This window comes from Cebidichthys violaceus, unplaced genomic scaffold, assembly GCF_023349555.1.
Source record: "Cebidichthys violaceus isolate CVI_PGR_0920_01 unplaced genomic scaffold, fCebVio1.0.p SCAF_84, whole genome shotgun sequence".
Lineage (NCBI taxonomy): Eukaryota > Metazoa > Chordata > Actinopteri > Perciformes > Stichaeidae > Cebidichthys > Cebidichthys violaceus.
Window position 1 is genome coordinate 221499 of NW_027176969.1, and position 19656 is coordinate 241154.

At 42.9% G+C, this 19656-nt stretch overlaps 1 protein-coding gene across 1 annotated transcript in view; it reads left to right on the plus strand.

The window, feature by feature from the left end:
- Nucleotides 1–12296, plus strand: part of ncanb (neurocan b) — a 101102-nt gene extending 88806 nt beyond the window's left edge. Inside the window, 2 exon segments of the mRNA XM_068702408.1 lie at nucleotides 3565–3747; nucleotides 7235–12296. Coding sequence (XP_068558509.1) covers nucleotides 3565–3747; nucleotides 7235–7365 — 314 coding nt within the window. The 3' untranslated portion in view covers nucleotides 7366–12296.
- Nucleotides 12297–19656: the final 7360 nt, after the last annotated feature.

The window sequence follows — 19656 nt, forward strand, 5'->3', positions numbered from 1 at the left end:
CAGTGACTTCCTGGAGCCTTGAGTTGCTATTCAGAGGTGCTGGACCAACAGATAACCTTTTGTCAATCCTACCGCAGCATTTATTCTGAAGGCTGAAATTGCTGTTTTTCCGTCAGGATTTTCTTCCCCTGGTCCCAGTCTTTATGCTAAGCTAAGCTAACGTGTCCTCGCTGCAGCTCCGTGAGTTACTATCTTCTCATTCTAATGCGGGAAAAAAAGGGGCTAATTCACTATTATTTTAATAATTGCTGCAATCTTGGCAGGACTCTGGTATTGTTCATGTTGCCTCAGTGAAATATTTAATTGGAGCCGAGCCGTTGTTAACGTCAATGGTGACACCTGTGCTTTTGTTGCGATGACAAATTGCTCCGTGACGTCCTTTGTCTGCTGATGCCCTTCGGAAGGTAAAGACACGCTGTGCTCTATGTAGTATGTTTGTACTGCATGGTATACAGTCATGTAAAACATCCCCATTTATATGCCTTTTTGTATCTGCGAGGTGGTCTGAGCAGCAAACAAACAACTCCTGCAGTTATAGTAGTTTCTATGTGAGGCTCGCTCCAGTGGTGTTTCAGTACGAATGCACACACACACACACACACACACACACACACACACACACACACACACACACACACACACACGCTTTGATGTGTCTCTGGTTCTTTTCTAACAGCGTTGCCAGTAGGAGTGCGGATGCTTTGAGGCCGTGGAGGAGTGCTGAGAGGAACCAGCATCCAACTGTCTGCAGCTCTCACCGTGCCGCTAACTCACACTGACTACCTCCTGCCACGCAGCGACAGACACTACCTCTAGAAACATGCCGCTTTCAAGTACACAGCTAGAGCACACACACACACACACACACACACACACACACACACACACACACACAGGAGTAACTTAACTTAAATACCTTAAATCAGCTGCTGCAAATTGCCTTCTGTAAGCTTTACATACATTATTGTACATTCTTTGTTCTAGATTCTGAATGAGGATACATAGAACGCTAAGGACACTTTAGAAATCACCTCTCCTCTTCAGCTTCCCGTCTTCTTTTCTCTTCCTCTTCAGTCTCCATCTCCTTTGTTTTCCATCTCTTCACTCACATTCCTTCCCTTTTTTTTAAGCGTCCTAGTTATGATCCTAATTTCGAGTTCCTCACAGCTTTAGCCTTGATTTCCCACTCGCCAGCTACCGGACAAAAGCTGTAAAATGTAAACTGTTAACAGGAAACAGGTCATAACTAAGTAGAGACATGTGGAACGATCAACAAATGGTGCTTTTCAGGTTTCTCATTCCACATTTAAAGTATAACAAAATACTGATTATTGAAGCTTTGACAATAGCCACCGTCTTGAGAACGTCTCTAAATCTGTCTGTACGCACAAAGCAGCTCACAGCAGAGGAGAGCGTAGATATCATATTATATTTTAGAAGCCGATCTAATCATTTCAGCAGAGTTATTGTCTGAGAGAGAGACTCGTCTGCTCTCAGACACACAGGGATGTCAGGAGCGGCTGAATGTTTAGTCTTAAAAAGTCAGGTTTACCAACCACTCTTTTATTTCAAAGGTTAAGTTGCTGCTTAAAAGATTTTTGTATGGCTTTTTAAAAAAAACGAAGCCTGGTTCCTCTCTTCGGTACGTCCTTTAGGCTTTATTCCACAAAAGACCTTTTCTGACTTAAAGCTTCTCCCATAAAACCCCGGCTCCTTTTTGCTTTTCCTGAGTTCAGTGACATTTTCTTTCATCCCTACTTCAATACGTTCTGACTTTGCACTGCGAGAAGAGAAGAGCAAAAAAAAACAAACTACCTCTTAGCCATTTGTGTCCAGTGTGTGATCGTCTCAAGTGAGGAGGAAAGTGCTTTTTGCCCCCTTCCTTCCACAACACATTAAACTGTAAATGTGGCATTAACACCTTTCATCAGAGTTAATGGCATTGCTTTTCCCTTATTAAGAATTTAAGAGGTATTAGGAAAAGGACAAGGGAATTAACAGGGTTTGTAAACATTTTCTGATTGCTGATTAAGTCCTCTCAAGACCGCTTTCAGCACTGAAGTGTGTAAATCACATTCCAGGGTGGAATCTGTGGTGGATCCTGGTGTTGGGTGCCTTGGATCGGGGGGGGGGGGGCAGCATGGAAGTTAGTGATGTCGTTGTTTTGCGATATTGTTCCTGAATATCTCAAAACTGGAACAATGCCGCGACAAAAATCTGAAATGTCAGGAAAAGGGAATTGAATAATAAATGACAGAACATGGTGCTAATAAAATGTGGTATTGTACCGTTTTTTTTTTAACGGTATTGCGAGACGTTTCTAGTATCAGTTCACCGTGCAACTCAAACACATTACCAGAACCTTTAAGCCTTCAGACTATCAGCCAGCTCTGTTTACGCTCACGCAAGCTCCGAGGATGCACGGAGGCGTTTTTTTTACGCTCAACGCGCCGTTCGTTGCATCATTCTCTTAAAAAAAAAAAAACGCCAGAAGACGTCCAGCATAATGAACTGTGAAGAATCGAAAAAGACGACGAGTGGAACCGGCAAAAAGCCATAAACCAGCCTCCGCAACGCAGAGGAGGGATTGTAATTATCTGTAAACTCGTACCTCGTATTCATGGACCACTTTATTGCCTTCATACAAGCCCTTTAAAGGAAGGAGTCAAGTAGCACATGCATTATAAGGACACAAAGGGTGAATAACCTGTAAAGACTATTTGATTTGGCTGCAATATATTTGCTCAAATGGAGATTTTTAGGACCTCCTTGTTTCTAAAGCATCTAAAAAACGAATAGGCCTTCTTCGTATATAAAGCCCAAACATTCAGAGGTGCACGACTAAGTGCAGCGGACTCTTCCCACAACGTGATTACGTCATTTTTCAGCGTCGTTTCAGCAGAAACTAATGGAAAGAATGGAAAACATGCAGTTCACGTTCTTCACATCTCAGCAGTGCCTTGAACTCTAGAGCTTCTTTCATCTCTGACTATTGGATAAATGGTTGAGCATCTGTGCACTGCAATGACTAATAGCAGCTACATTGTCCACCTAACTCATTTTTGAATCAAATATTATCACGGATGAAACAACAACTCAGAACTCGCCCATGATTTTGGTGCACATAGACTTAAAGGAGGGTCTCCCACATTCACTCTCTGCCTCCCCCGGAGGGCCTGGCTCCCTCTGACAGGAGAGTTCAAATATCTGTGGAGCAGTTGGCGTGCGTCCCCGAGGCTTCTCCGTCCTGTCAGTCTCCGACCCGACCGGAGTGTCAATCCTCGCTCCACGTCAGCTTTAAGAAAACAATTTTTCTGATTCCACTTCTTTCTGAGACGCTGTGTTGCTTTGACAGCCGCCCACTCGCTCACAGACTTGGACAGACGCGCTGTCCTGCGGACACGAGATCCACATTTTGATGTTTGATACTGTGAGTGCTTTCCTAAGAGAGTCTGAATACGCTCTGAAAGCTGAAACTGTTAGGGACATTTAAATGTTTTTTGTTAAAAGTCATTATTATTAGATAACAGAATATTCCGTGCTGTCTTTCCTTTTCCTCTACAGTGCTATGCGGAGCCCCGCCCAATGTGGATAACGCTTTCCTGATTGGTCGGAAGCGCTCCCACTACGACATCCACTCCGTGGCTCGCTACCAGTGCGCCGACGGCTTCCTGCAGCGTCACGTGCCGACTGCTAAGTGTCGCGCCAACGGCAAGTGGGACCGGCCCAAAATCATCTGCATAAAATGTACGTTTTACACGACGCCAGACGTCAAGACGTAGAGCAGCATTTCCCTTTGTTAGGTCATTTTCACATCCACATTTTGTTATTTTTAGCGCTCACGCCACCGTAGGTCTCTAACACAAACCTCCTGCATATTATCTGCCCCCGGGAGCCGCTGTCACCGCGTGCATTCAGCCTCGCCATCCCCGCTCTCATTATTAATAATTGCAAGCAAAAAGATTACTGTGGTTGCAGACTGAATGAAATCTCCTGGGGTTACTAAGCAGTGGCACGGTCTCCTTTGAAGTGCTTCATGCTTGAGGTGGAGGTCTTCTTTTCAGACTTTTCAAAACAATTTCTTTGTTGACCAATTATTAGATACAAAGGATTTGTGCTAAAAGCTTAAAACCAAAGTTTCATGCATGAGCTTTAGTGTATGAAGAATAAACAGTTGCAAGTGCAGCAAATATTACCATAATGATTCCCGTAGAGGTTTTTAAATGGGGTGAAATCGTGAGAAGGGTCTCGCTGCAGAGCTCCAGGCTCAGGCCCACCTCCTCTGTGGGACCCTTTCTGGCCCCCGAGCTTGTGGAAGGAAGTAACGTCTGAAATGTTGTATGCGATAGACGAGATCATCAGGATACAACAGCACGCGTTCATTAGGGTTGAATAAGCCACACGACATCCTCCAATAACACCGAGGGAAACAACCCGACCTCAATATTTTGATTAAGTTAGGTAACATTAAGCGGCAAATAATTTGTTTAAACTGCAAGATTCATTGTTCAAGAATTGTTCAGCCTTAACACATGTGATATTCAGCCTTAATACATGTGATATTCAGCCTTAACACATGTGATATTCAGCCTTAATAACACATGTGATATTCAGCCTTAACACATGTGATATTCAGCCTTAATACATGTGATAATCAGCCTTAATAACACATGTGATATTCAGCCTTAATAACACATGTGATATTCAGCCTTAATACATGTGATATTCAGCCTTAATACATGTGATATTCAGCCTTAATAACACATGTGATATTCAGCCTTAACACATGTGATATTCAGCCTTAATACATGTGATATTCAGCCTTAACACACGTGATATTCAGCCTTAATAACACATGTGATATTCAGCCTTAATAACACATGTGATATTCAGCCTTAACACATGTGATATTCAGCCTTAATAACACATGTGATATTCAGCCTTAACACATGTGATATTCAGCCTTAATACATGTGATATTCAGCCTTAATACATGTGATATTCAGCCTTAATAACACATGTGATATTCAGCCTTAATACATGTGATATTCAGCCTTAATACATGTGATATTCAGCCTTAATAACACATGTGATATTCAGCCTTAATACATGTGATATTCAGCCTTAATACATGTGATATTCAGCCTTAATACATGTGATATTCAGCCTTAATAACACATGTGATATTCAGCCTTAATAACACATGTGATATTCAGCCTTAATAACACATGTGATATTCAGCCTTAATACATGTGATATTCAGCCTTAATACATGTGATATTCAGCCTTAATAACACATGTGATATTCAGCCTTAATACATGTGATATTCAGCCTTAATAACACATGTGATATTCAGCCTTAATACATGTGATATTCAGCCTTAACACATGTGATATTCAGCCTTAATAACACATGTGATATTCAGCCTTAATACATGTGATATTCAGCCTTAATACATGTGATATTCAGCCTTAATACATGTGATATTCAGCCTTAATAACACATGTGATATTCAGCCTTAATAACACATGTGATATTCAGCCTTAATAACACATGTGATATTCAGCCTTAATACATGTGATATTCAGCCTTAATACATGTGATATTCAGCCTTAATAACACATGTGATATTCAGCCTTAATACATGTGATATTCAGCCTTAATAACACATGTGATATTCAGCCTTAATACATGTGATATTCAGCCTTAACACATGTGATATTCAGCCTTAACACACGTGATATTCAGCCTTAATAACACATGTGATATTCAGCCTTAATAACACATGTGATATTCAGCCTTAATAACACATGTGATATTCAGCCTTAATAACACATGTGATATTCAGCCTTAATAACACATGTGATATTCAGCCTTAATAATACATGTGATATTCAGCCTTAATACATGTGATATTCAGCCTTAATACACGTGATATTCAGCCTTAATACACGTGATATTCAGCCTTAATAACACATGTGATATTCAGCCTTAATACATGTGATATTCAGCCTTAACACATGTGATATTCAGCCTTAATACATGTGATATTCAGCCTTAATAACACATGTGATATTCAGCCTTAATACATGTGATATTCAGCCTTAACACATGTGATATTCAGCCTTAATACATGTGATATTCAGCCTTAATAACACATGTGATATTCAGCCTTAACACATGTGATATTCAGCCTTAATAACACATGTGATATTCAGCCTTAATACACGTGATATTCAGCCTTAATAACACATGTGATATTCAGCCTTAATACATGTGATATTCAGCCTTAATAACACATGTTGTATACAGCCTTAATACATTTGATATTCAGCCGTAACACATGTGATATTCATAATATTATTACTATAATACTATATTCAATATATTAACTCACTGTATAACAGTGATTTTCCACCTCGGGTCTGCTCTTGGAGCAGAGAACACTATTAGAAATTATGACATCGAAGTCTTTCATTCCTCTTTGATGCCGCCTCTTATTCTAACACAGTTTAACATCTGAACTCAATGATAACAGTCTTTTATTATGTAACTCTCACACACCTTATGTCCTTTTGAGCCTTAAAATAAACTTTAGTTTCCCTTAAAATGATTTGAACGGACTGAATAAATGTCTTGACGTTTCAGACCTAATTTCTTTCTACTTCAAAGGAGATATATACATATTCAACAAACCGTTTCTTGTACTTCATTTCAGTCCGCTCACAATGTAATGATGAAATACTGAAATAATTTAGCCGCTGTTGAAAGTGATAAAAACCAAAATGATGTTCCTTTCGACTTTGGACAGTTGTTTTTTTATGGCCCGGAGTTACAGCGTCCTTGTCATTCATTGCAGATGACATGTCTCTGTTGGCAAAACCCAGAGAGGGACGGAGCGGCCTAATTTGGCCCCAGAAACGAGCTCACACTGAGGCAGTGAGTGGGCGGCTGGCTCAGTGGGCTCTGCTGAAGGCGCCCAGGCTTTCCACCACACAGTTTCCCTCAGTGTGGTGGAAACAGCTAAACCTTCTGCAGAGAACATCTCCTCTCCCTCGTCTCATACCTGGGTTTAACCCCCCCCCTCCCCTCCGACGAGCCGTCTGAACGCTCCCTCTTACATCAGTGTTCCACTCTGACTTCTCTAATAAATCGCTTCCCTTTCCCCCCGTTTTTATCTCACTGTCTCTCTCTCTCTCTCTCTCTCTCTCTCTGCTCCATTTGCTCCATCAGCCCGACGAGCCCACCGCTACCGGCGCCACCACCACAAGGGCAGGAGGGAGCGCAGGAAGCACAAGAGGCACGGCCACAGAGAGGGGGGGCGCCACGGAGGAGAGCCGGGCCACAACCACGCCCACGTCTGAACCAAAAGAAAAATACAACAACAAAAAAAATAACCACTCCCCCTTTCTTTCCCTTCTTTTCCACTGCTGCCGACTGCGGTTTGCCTGTCCCCCCCCGTCGTCCCTTCCTCTTGCCCCCCGAAACACCACTTCACATGTTACAGCTCAAAACTCTCTGCCCAAGGCCCCTCCCCTTCTCCCTGCACTGCCCCGCCCTTAGCTCCGCCCCTGGCTCCCCCCCTGTATTATAGCGTCAACGCTGAGGCCTGCTGAAGTGCTGCCAGGCGTCAACCGGGACAACAGCGAATCCCTTTGTACTCTTTTTACTTTCCTCTCTCTGTTTAACTCTGTCTCCCCCCCCCCCCGTCCCCCCCATCCCCCCGTCCCTCTTAACTCCACCCAGCTACTACGTCCTCCGAGCTCAACGACGACCTGAAACACGGGGCTACGCTGACCTGTTTTTAAAAAACACAACAACAAAAAAAAACTTTGAGAGATCCTACGCCGAACATTCTTTCGGAGAGAAGTGGTTTAGTACAAACTACAAATAGGGGGCGACGTCGCTGAAAATGGCGCATCGAAATCAGACGAGTCAAGGAAGACGTCCGTGTTGTTGACTTGAGCCTTTTGTCTGTTGAACACACATCGTTTTTTACAAACACTCAAGTGTTTATTTTCTTGACTCCGCTGCTTTTGGTTTGCTTTTTTATAAGACATTGTACTTGACTTTGAGCCACTTATTCTGAAACAGATTTGATTGATTTTCTTTGAATCAGAGGCAGTCGTAATTGAATTATTTGATCGTTAGCGTTGTATCTTCTTGTCATTGTGAGACAGTTACTTTAGATCAGAAAAAAAAAAAAAAAAAAAAAACAGAGACAAATGGAAAACACACGGCGTTACAGTTTCATCACGTCACATCACACATCAGTCACCGCTCAGAAGTGTCGGCGCGTCTCGAGCAGACATCCGTCGCTGTCATCTTGGAGGGTTAATGGAATCCTTTGATGTCGGTTTGTCTCAGCTCAGCGATCCCACGTCTGCTTTGCCTTTTTCTTGTAGGTTGTGTCTTTGATGTTTTGTTCAATCGCTAAACATGACCTTTTTTAATAAATGACAATACATAAACGTAACGATTGACCTCCCTCATTAGCAAAGGTGGAAGCAGTGAATTGAGCACAATTGATCGTTTTGGAAATTGTTCATTTAAAAAAACAAGCTTGATCGCACCTAAATGTTAGATTATTTATCACTTTTCAAGACCTTCGGCCTCTTCGTACCGCACAACATTAACCATGTTTACATGCTCAAGTAATTCCACTTCCTGTCCTCATTCCGAAAAAGACAATATCCTTACTAAGCTGTTTACACGGCTAATAAAAATGAAGACTCAACTAGTATTCCTGTTTCCATGCAGCTGTGCATGCCACAATGTTCGACTGTGCAAACACAGCATGTGAGCATTAAACATATCATTAAACCTTGTTGGTATCCAAGTCGTTCATAATGTTTAAAAGCAGATCTGTTTTTTTGCCTTCCGACCAGATATTTGGGCTTTTCTTTGTTCTCACCAGCCTTGAAAACTGTTGACTAGGCGGTTTGTGTCCAACGCACAGAGCTGGTCGTAAACCAAACCCCAATTGAGAAGCATGTATTTCGAATGCGCTGTATACATGTCCAAAGAATTCTCCTAAAACCAGAACAATATCGGCATATCCCACATGTCTTAATCAGAAAAACGCTGCATTTAGAATAAGGCCTAATTTAGATTATCCATATGGAATATTCTGTTATTCGGTCACGCCCTGAAAAATAAATAGGCACTTGGGAACGCTCGCGCACCGCAACGGCGTCGCCCTCGCCTTCCGTGCGTCTCCATCGACGACAATGGATTTTTAGAGCACAAGGAACACGAGACGTTTGAACGGCCCCTGAATCAAAATGAGCTGGGGAACCGGTTTGAAAACTAGCAGAGACTAATGTCGGATCGTGAGTCAAAGCTGTACACGGGGTACATCAGGCTGAAGATTCTCTCTCTCTTGTCTCGGCGTTGTTCGTGTGTTGGTGATTGAGGGTGTTGACAGTGGCTGAGGCCAGCAGAGATTAAGGCTTCACATTTCTGGGGCAGACTCTCACACCTGCGCTCGCTCCGGCTGCGTGTCCTGCTTTAAAGAGCGGATTGAGACGGATAGAACAAGCGGTTTGCTCTCTTTTTACTGCTGGGTTAAAGTGGTGTGTTTTTTTTTTTTTAAAGCCAGCACTTGAGGTTGGAGCTCTTAGGATTATGTCCCAAACACTGACTCCGGCACTTTTATCCTTTTCGTTTCCCCCCTCTAGTTTCTCGCTTCATCTTCCATCACCACCTCTCACTTCAGTGCTTCTCGTTTATCTTCCTCACTGGACATTCTTTTCACCGTCACTCTCTTTTTTTTTACAATAGAAAAGTATTGAAGGACCTCAACTAACCAGCTCTTTTCTTTCTTTCTTTCTTTCTTTCTTTTTTTAGCAGCAACGTATTTTATAAAAAAAACAACCCGAAAGTACAATCAGGTTATATAAAGTCATGAGGGAGGACAATACATCCTGTGCACATTAATTCTCTGCCTTTGTTTGTCTCTCCTCACCTTGGCAATGACAACACTCCTCCGCATGGAGCAGAAAAGTGAACCTACACCTCTGTATCAGTTTAATTAATCTGCTGCATGCCTAATTAACAAGTTGCATTATCTGCAGAACGGCAGAGCGAACGATGACACGGGAAGGGTTAGGTTGACGGACAGCCGGGGGAAGGTTTAGGGTGACGGACAGGAGACCCGGAGAACCGTCACAGCCGTCAAACCGCTGTCGTATCTTAGATCTCGGGTCCTTCTTCTTCTTCTATCTATCGAGTGCGGGTGGTTGAATGAAAGGGCAGACAGTTCTGTTCGGTAATTCAATTCAGAGTTGATGTCCAGAGACAGTGTAATTACAGCTGTGGGAAGTTTCAGCTGTCTGACAGGAGTTAGAAAACTTTCTGAAAACAGATGAGAGCATGAGGAGACAAGATGGCGCGTTCACACCGGCCCTGTTTAGTTCAGTTGACCTGAACCCTGGAGCGTTCGGGTTGATGTTAACCGCAGACTTGAACACAAACCAACACTCTCTAGTCCGCCTCGAATGGGTTGCCTCAGACTCGGTGAACTAGTGGTCTATTTAAGCATTAGGAATTTCATACATTTACTGTTTATCGTAGCACAAGAGCTCCAGCTCTGACGGTGCCCACCAGCCCGCTATAACCAGCGTAGCATTAAGGCATGGTGGAATTAGCTAGCTAGCTAGCTAGCTAACGAGCCAGCCGCTAAACGAGTAAAACAACTCAATGCGCCATTTACACACTCTTGTCAGGGCAAAGGAAAGCACATGGCTTTCGGCCAGATGAGTTAATTTAATAACTTCATTTCTGTCACCAGTGTAGCATGAAAGCATGGCGGAATTAGCGAGGGAGCTAGCTAACTAGCCAGCAACAAGTAAAGTCAAAATTGAACAACTTTGCTTCCGCACACTCTTGTCACAGCGTAGGAGAAAGTTAAATTACATACTTATAAAACATCTATGTTAAGGTTAGAAAAACATAAACAGTTGAACTGAATCTGCTGTTCTTTCTCGTCTTCTTCGCTCCTGCGGAGATTTTTAGGGCTACCACAAAAACACAGATATTTGTTGTGCGTCTATCCTTAATGAGTTGGATATGTGTTTGAAGTTTGATTTCCGAGCGGTCCAAAGTAATGATATCCTCGTGGGGTTTGTGTGTGTTGTCTCTGTTAGGGGACAGCTTGCTTTTGGCCCGTCCTCTGGGACGGTACGTTTCTCCTCTCGCTCTTTTTTGAAGGTGCCAAACTTTCTCACAGCTTCTCAAGCGACACTCTCACATACTGCTTTTAGGATTGAATTCATGCAAAAACCACATTTTCACACGTTCTTCCCCATCCTCTTCAAACTTCAAACGCATTGACCCTCTTCTCTCTTTCCTTTGACTCCTCCTTTTCATCTCCTCGGCTCACACAGCTCTCTCTTCCCCTCGTTGGTCTTTTTTCTCTCGTGGAAGCCCTGAGGGCAGGCAGAGAGACAAAGATGAAGCCTTATGATTGTGAGCCTTAATTGTGAGGATGAGTGACTTAACAGAGGTTGCTGCCAGCTGCATCTTGGCTGGGCTGCCTGAGGGGAGAGCAGCAGGCAAACCGTTGAACGTCTTCAGAGCCGGCAGACCTTTTTCTCAGGCTCAGCCACCTCTGCTAGTTCTGACCTAAGAGCAACAACGTAGGTTTACTTCGTTTTTAGGGTTACTTGAGCAACAAAACTACTTAGGTTAGGTTGTGGAAAAGATTGTGGTTTGGGTTAAAAAAAAAAAGTTTGTTGTGTAAAATAACTACGCGACAAAAGTACGGTAAAGTAAGTCAACGCTGACACACAGGACACAAACAGTGGTCTCCTGGGTGAAAGTCTTGACTCATCCAACCTCCCCTCTCACCAGCACCTGTTCTAAAGACGCCGTCCAAGCGGCGGTATTTAGCGGGTTGCCACATGCGTTACATCATGCTAAAAGACTGAGGCTAAAGCTACATGTCCCGGCCACGAAGTTAGCTGCTTGATGATGGTAAGACGTGGAGATAAATGAACTGCATCGCTTTTAGCCCGTAGTATTGTGAAGTATGATAAGCAAAATGATTTCATTCTAACGTGACCCTGTTCGGCTGCTTGGCTTTCAAACTCGGACGAACGAGAACAGAAGTTAGATTTTTGCCTTGTTGTTTTTTTGTCTTTTAGGATGATTGTGTTTGGTGAACATGAACTTTTAAACTTTCTGCTGTGTGTACTCGTGTGGGAGCACCTGTGTGTGGGCTTTTTTTGCAAACAGAGAACCTCTGTTCCCTACATGCACCGTAACGACCGGCGGCGGCGGCGGCGGCGGCGGCGGCGGCGGCGGCGGCGGCTGTCAACCTGATGCATTTAGCCGCAGCGCTCGTCAGCAATGACAACCCGATAAGAGCGGCCGAGTTCCGCTGTCCTCAGTTGCGCACAGACGGACTATTGATTTCACGATTAGGCCGTCTGTCTTCGGTTCCCATTAAGTCTGTCGATGGCATCGACAGCCCAATGACCGCTGGATGCTTCCTAAACGACATGGAAAAAACGGACTGTCATAGCTCACTGCTGTTTCTGCATCATTTGCATCGTTATTCTTCTTCTCATCAGACTCTTTTTTTTTTTTTCTTTTTTTTTTCAGCGGTGGACTTCCGCGTCAGCTTCTTCACAGTTCAGCGTCTAACGCACAGGTGCGCCCGCTGATGTTGAGTTTGAGACACAGTTTTCTCTCGGCCGCATTCTGTTTGGGATTGGTTGAATGGAAAGATGTTACAGTGAGAGGATTGAGGGATGAAAGAGACGAACTCGGAGCAGAAATCGATGACAAACATTTCTTCTCCTTTGGGATGTAAATACTCTTGAGGTTTTTTTTTCTCTTTTCCTGTTTTTTAAAAAATCCATTTAGACTCTGGGTGTGTTTGTTGCTTAGCCTCTCTGGACCATGTTCATACAGCCTCAGCGGATCTAAAACACATCTCCCTCCTTTCAGTTTCTCCTTTCTGCTCACACACTCCGGTCCACAAACACTCTCTGCGGGAGAGCCAGAAGCGAGGTGATACTTCACCGCTTCAGCTCTGCTGCTCGCGCAACACTTCAGTTTGCAGCTTCCTGTGTGTTCATGTCGACGGTGAACGCAGATACGACAACACAACTGCATCAGAGTCCGTCTGACGGCCGTGTGAATGTGGTCCACAAGTATTTATCCATATTTATTGATGTGTGTTCTTATGAATTCCAGTCCTGTCATTGTATTATATTCTTTACATGACAAATGATCATTAAAGGAAACCCTTGTTTGGATCCGTTACCCGTCTTTGTTGGAGTGATTATTTGTGTTCATGCAGTTTAATCAAAGTGTTACATTTTGTATGTGATTAAACCTTCCTTTAAATTACACTGATGACAAACGGTTGTTGTTTCTTCTTGGTAGAAAAATGAGACGTATGACTTTTAAAGCTACAAAGTGCTTTAACAAAGCACATAAGGGACAGCAGTTAAAATGCCTACGCATACATGGAATTTGACTCCGGTTTCCACTTCTCTCTCAATGTCCATACACAAGTTTACAATAGACAAGAAAATATATATATACAAAATAAAACAAGGGCAACAAAAAAAAGAAAAGTACAACAGATTTACATTTAACAACTATGTACAATATAAGTATAAATGTATATCATGATATATAACATGAACCAGCATTGAAGGTGAAATAAACATCTGATTAAAAGCTTTTTAACTTTTTACCTGAAGAGTTTTTTTCAATTCATAACGTTAGCCACGTCTTTAAAACGTTAAATCGTCATCGTTTCCCTATAACTTTAAATATTCAAATGAGCCACAATGAAAGTTGCAAAAAACAAACTTAGTTACGACCGAACAATTTTGAAAAAATATTGATTTGTGATTTGACTGATATTGCAATTGTAATATCCGAGGGATAGATCGTTTTTGAACTGAACCAAACAGCACCTTCATTATTAAATATATTTGGACCTCCGATACTCTTTTTTTTTTTCTTTGCATATATGAGATTTTCTCAGTGAACTCTCGACTTGTACATGTACCCTTGAACAATCCTCTTCAAAGCTACAGCTACCTGTACAGGGTATTTATGAAAGTACAACATGTTCTGCTTTCACTCTTGAAAGACAAGCCTTGAAAAGTTTTCAACACACTGATCCAAGTTTCAAACCTGGGGCGACTAGATGGCCAACTATTTGAAATATTTTGGAAGAAAAAAGAAAATGTTCTCCTTGCCGTTGAAGAGTGTCCTCTCGTCCTCTCATCGAGCTCCTCCGCTCATGAGATATTCAGTTTTGCTCTAAGCTGCTGAGAACAATCTGCGCCTCTCTGACCTTCACGTGTTGAGGAGATGCATTTGCAAATCTCTTTGGATTAGCTAAAACATTTCTCCACTGCCAAGATATCAATATCATGAATAAGATTTCGCTCATATCTTATTTCTTTTTTTTTTTTTTAAATATATTTAAAAATCTGCTGCACAGAGTTTAAGCAACAGAGTAGGTCGCCGAGGGCAAATCCCTGAGTGAGAGAGTGTAGGAGGCAGGGAGGGAGAGGAAAGAGGAGACAGAGTGAGTGAGAGTGGATCAAAGGGTAGAGGGAAGAGGGCGAAACGGGAAGGAGAAAGAAAGAGAGAGAGATTCTGTTTTGGCAGCAAACTGTTGGTGAATACGCCCACTGTTGTACTGTTTCACCTCAGAGACCTTCACTTCACCTGAACTTCCTCTGATGAGCAGAATATGAGAGTCCTCTCTTATCAATGGATGGTTTCATTGCCTCACAGCACTGTAAAATACACAACCTCCTTTCTCCCTGCCCCTCTCTCTCTCTCTCTCTCTCTCTCTCTCCTGTTCCTCTCATCTCCTTTGATATGTGACTCACTCATTTCATTATTATTCCGAAACACCGGAAGAAGCCACACTGCCGGGTTTCTGCATTCCGTAGACGATCAATCACACTGAATATAGCATCTCTTTTACATCCTCTTTTCTGGCTGGCTGAGTGATGTTTTTTTCGCTCAGCTCGGTGAGTTCCGAGGACAGCGCTCATTAGTTTCTTTTAAAATTCACAGCTGAGAATGACCTTCAGCTCTCCTCTGTCGCTGTGCAGAAGTTACAGATTTGTTGCAGCCACTTGCAGCAACCCTCCAAACAATCAGTGGCATTAGGCGTTTCTGGATCAAACAGTTCTGGGGACTCCCTGAGAGGAACTGCCCTCTACATACTGAAGCGCTTTTTGTCTGTTTGCATTCACACCACTAACGGGAAGCCCTGCAATGAGTTTGCTACGTTTGCTACAAGCTTTTTGTAGTAGTAGTAGAATAGTAGAATAGTAGAATAGAATCTTTGAAGAATTCTTTGGATCAGTGGGCATGATTACTGCTACTGAGTTAACCTTTGTGCTACTGAGTTAACCTTTGTGCTACTGAATTAGCTTTTGTGCTATTAACTTAGCCTTTGTGCTACTAAGTTAGCCTTTGTGCTACTGAATTAGCCTTTGTGCTACTAAGTTAGCCGTTGTGCCACTGAGTTAGCCTTTCTGCTACTGGGTTAGCCTTTCTGCTACTGGGTTAGCCTTTGCACTACTGGGTTAGTCTTTGTGCTACTGAGTTAGGCTTTGTGCTACTGGGTTAGCCTTTGCGCTACTGAGTTAGGTTTTATGCTACTGAATTAGCCTTTCTGCTACTTGGTTAGCTCGCTGAGCAGCAGCTCTCACTTGTCCATTGGCTCAGTGGGAGTGTGCTCTTAAACAAGTTAACTTCTAGACTTCACTGTTGGTCCATTTATCCGTGTTTTCTTCCTTTTTTTGTTACAAAATGTTATTTGTGTTTTGTGCTGTCTGTTTACAGTGATAGAGAGTTTTTAAAAAATGGCTCGACCCATCAACATGCACCTAAGTCACTCGTGGTTCAATAGGAGCTAAAAAAAAGTCTGTCAAAACGGCGTTCTAAGAACTAAGAACTAGTTCTTGAGATGCGGACACAACAAAAAGGAAGGTTTGTAGAACTAAGAACAAGTTCCTCTAGTCCTAAAACACCTATTATGTCCAGAGCCCTCAAATGTTTGGCATTTGTGCCCTCTGAGTGGAGTTTCTATGAAGCTTAATCAAGCATAGCAATGCATCTTTCTTGCAAAACTTTCTCATGATAACCAGTGAAATGGCTTAAAAATGTACTATTTATACTCCAGATTTGTCCTGATTCTTGTTGTTTTGAGATAAGCAGATAAATTAGAAGCATGAAAAGACTGCTCATCATAACCTTGTTCTTGGGTCGATATCAGGCTCATCTGGCAGGCATGGCCAATCAATGGGGATCTCTGGTATTATCCTGCATTATCTCCTAATGACGCTGCCAAAGTTCAAGAAGATTATGAAAAAGCAACAAGGGGTTTAGCATCATCTTACGCCTGACAGTCTCTTACTTAACCCCGGAGCCGCTCTGCCTCTCTTCTCCTTCCAGTCTTTATCTCACACATAAACACAAGACGCTGCAGGCAAAAGGTACTTTTTCTCTGTCTCCACACACGCACACCAAGCGGTTTATGCAAATTAAGAAGAAAAAAAAAGATTAATGTGCATCTTAACCCCGTTTATCTTCCTCATCTTTATTGCGTCCAGGTTGTTGAATAGCTTCACCCATGAATCTGCATTCACGTCCGTCCTAATGACGGCTGCAGATGGCGCCGCCTCGGCTCACTAACAGCTTCTTTTACAATCGTCTCTGTGTGTGTGTGTGTGTGTGTGTGTGTGTGTGTGTGTGTGTGTGTGTGTATGTGTGTGTGTGTGTGTGTGTGTGTGTGTGTGTGTGTGTGTGCGTGTGCGTGTGTGTGTGTTTTTGTATGCATGAGTCAAACCTGAGGAGCAAAGCCAGCACAAACATCAGCGTGAGCCAGGTCTTTCATACACTGTCGCCCTCACATTCTGCCCTGCCAGCTGTGTGTACACTGCGCAGTGTTTTGTTAAATGCCCCCGACTGACGATCTGGGAAATCTGGCTTTAATAAGGTGCTGTTAGTACAAGTAACTAAGTACATTTACCCAAGTACTGCACAACTTTGAGGTACGTATATTCTTCTTGAGTATTACCAAAGAGGCAACCTCCGGTTCTGAAAAGTAAAGCCAAGGTGGAAGGGCCTTAAACCTGCATTCTCACTAATGTCCAGCAGGGGGTGACTCCTCTGATTGTATAGAAGTCTATATGCCAAACTCGAGGCATTAAAACCGTAGTCCTCATATCAGTATATTTGAACAGAAACTGCGTAATTTACGTACTTAAGTAATGCCACTTTAATCCAAAACACCATGTTTTCCTAAAACTAATCAAGTAGTTTTGTTGCCTAAAGACAGAAGTTTATTTTGAAAAGTCTTGACACTGGACATTTGAAAGTTGCTTGAACACAAATTTTAAATGAGGACATTTCTGCAAATTTGCACTGCAGTATTGATACCGTATACTTTAAGGATCTAAGTACAGCTCACACCTCTGCAGCAGAAAGGCTACTTTAATTCACTCTCTGCATTTTTCTGTATTCTCCGGCGTATTCTCTCCAGACCGATCCAGACTGCCAAGTACTCTCTGGACATTAAGGTTATCTATAAAGCAAACGGCAGTGCAGTGCGGTAGTCCTAATGAGCTTATGAAATATTAACTCAGAAAGATGTGCGATATAGCCTCTAAACGGGCAGCGTTACCGTTTCCACACAACAACACAGAAATATCTGAACAGTTTTTAAGGTCAGAAGCTTCCTTCGGGGAAGTCACTCGAAGTTCCTTAAAAGATGAAAGTGCACACGAGCCATTAAGTGAATTGTAGGTGTTGGGGGGGGGGGGGGGGTTGTGACTCGTGAGTTGAGATAAGGTTCAGCCAGTCGTGTACTTCTGGAGCCACTCAATCCCTTCTCTCCACCCTGCTGGACCACAATAGCTCACTGACCAGTCAATTTCCACATGCCGGTGCAAGAATAGATACCCTTGAGTTTCGCTGCATTCCTCAGCTCTCCACATCCCAGCTGTTTTTCTGCCTTTCTCCCCCAGTTTTCCTTTTATCTTTCTGCCTTCATTTTATTCCCCCACACTCTTTTCTCCCACCCACCACCACCACCTATCTCTCTTCCACACATCTTATTCTCTGTGTTGCTTTTCCCCGCCTGCCTTTCACTCTGTCCTTCCCTTTGACTTTGTGTTGTTTTGTATTTTTGCTGAGGCGGTTTCCTTTCCTTCATCTCTTCCAAACACACACACACACACACACACACACACACACACACACACAGAGCGGTTTGAACTCTTTTATTTACCTCCCACTATTCTCTTCCGACCACATCAGGGATTTTTGAGAGAGCCCGGCGACTAAACCAGTGTGACAGCTCGCTACCAAAGAGGAGAGCTAATGGGAAGACGGAGGCTGTGTTTAAAAAAAAAAACTGAAGCGCACTTTTTCTTTAGAGGCCATCTATAGATGACGGGGCGGACTCTCCCATTCATTAGCCACAGTGCACTCCATTAGATGGTTAACACTTTCAATTAACTCAACACTGCTGCCTGTTTAATACGCCCCGCACTCTGGGGGGAACCTCTCACAATTACCCATCTCCACAAACCAAGCGCTCTCAATGCATAATATGTAGCAGCGGCAGCAGCGTGCTGCGGCTGAATTACGCACAGAATGCACGAGGCATTAAGGAAGATCATTTAAGGGAGATGGGGTAATTTCAGAAGCTATTTCCCATGGGCTAATGCTGTATGGATATGGTCTGTTTGTGTGTTCCATCATAACACTGTCGAGGTCTGATGCAAAGTAAAACTTAATTCCTGCTGGGGGATAATCGCAGAGTGTCGCATTGCCTCCGTGTTTGGCTGCAACGAGCACAGTCAACTAGTGAATCATGTGGTCAGACGTTTGTGGAGAGGAATGGAGGAAGATGCGGATCTTAACGATGATTATCTATTCAAACTTTGAATGTGCCGTGAATCAATAAATGATTTGCAATGTGTTCACAAGCCTCTAGTTTTTTTTTTTTTACATATCGTTCTTTATACGATATAATATCACTCTTGGTGCCAGTGTGGTTGCTCACATACTGAAATGTGCCTGTGGCTGAATGTATGTTGGAATAACGAGACAACAACTTGGAATTCAGATTTCAGAATAAGAGCCTTCCGAAGACAGGATTCCTTCAAACATTTCCTGGAGCTGTCCATGTTTTCAAAGTTTAGGGAACCCAGAACCGCCATAAATGGGTTGGCGAACAGGACAAACACACAAACAAAGAGCAACACCTCAGGTCATGTATGAGTTAAGTGTGGTTGATTGTGTATTTAATGTTGCCGTAAGACACTTCTGTTCTCTATCAGCTTGTATTTTTGATTTGCAATGAAATGCACCAGAAGAAGATGTCACAGTGTGGCTATGAAGTAGACCACAAGATGGTGCTGGTATGGAGAAGAAGACGAAAAAGAGGAGGACAGGTGGAGACACAGGTGAAACAGATGATTGTCTGATTGCTGAACGATACGATTAACCTATCAGGTGCTTTGGGTGCAGTTTGTAAAAAAGCATATAAAGTGGGTTTCTAACCCATTGCTCCTGTTTGCTACAGACCTGGGCTGAAACACTGGACTTTGGTTCATGTGAAGTCAGACAGAGAGAGGTTTTGTGTGTAGATC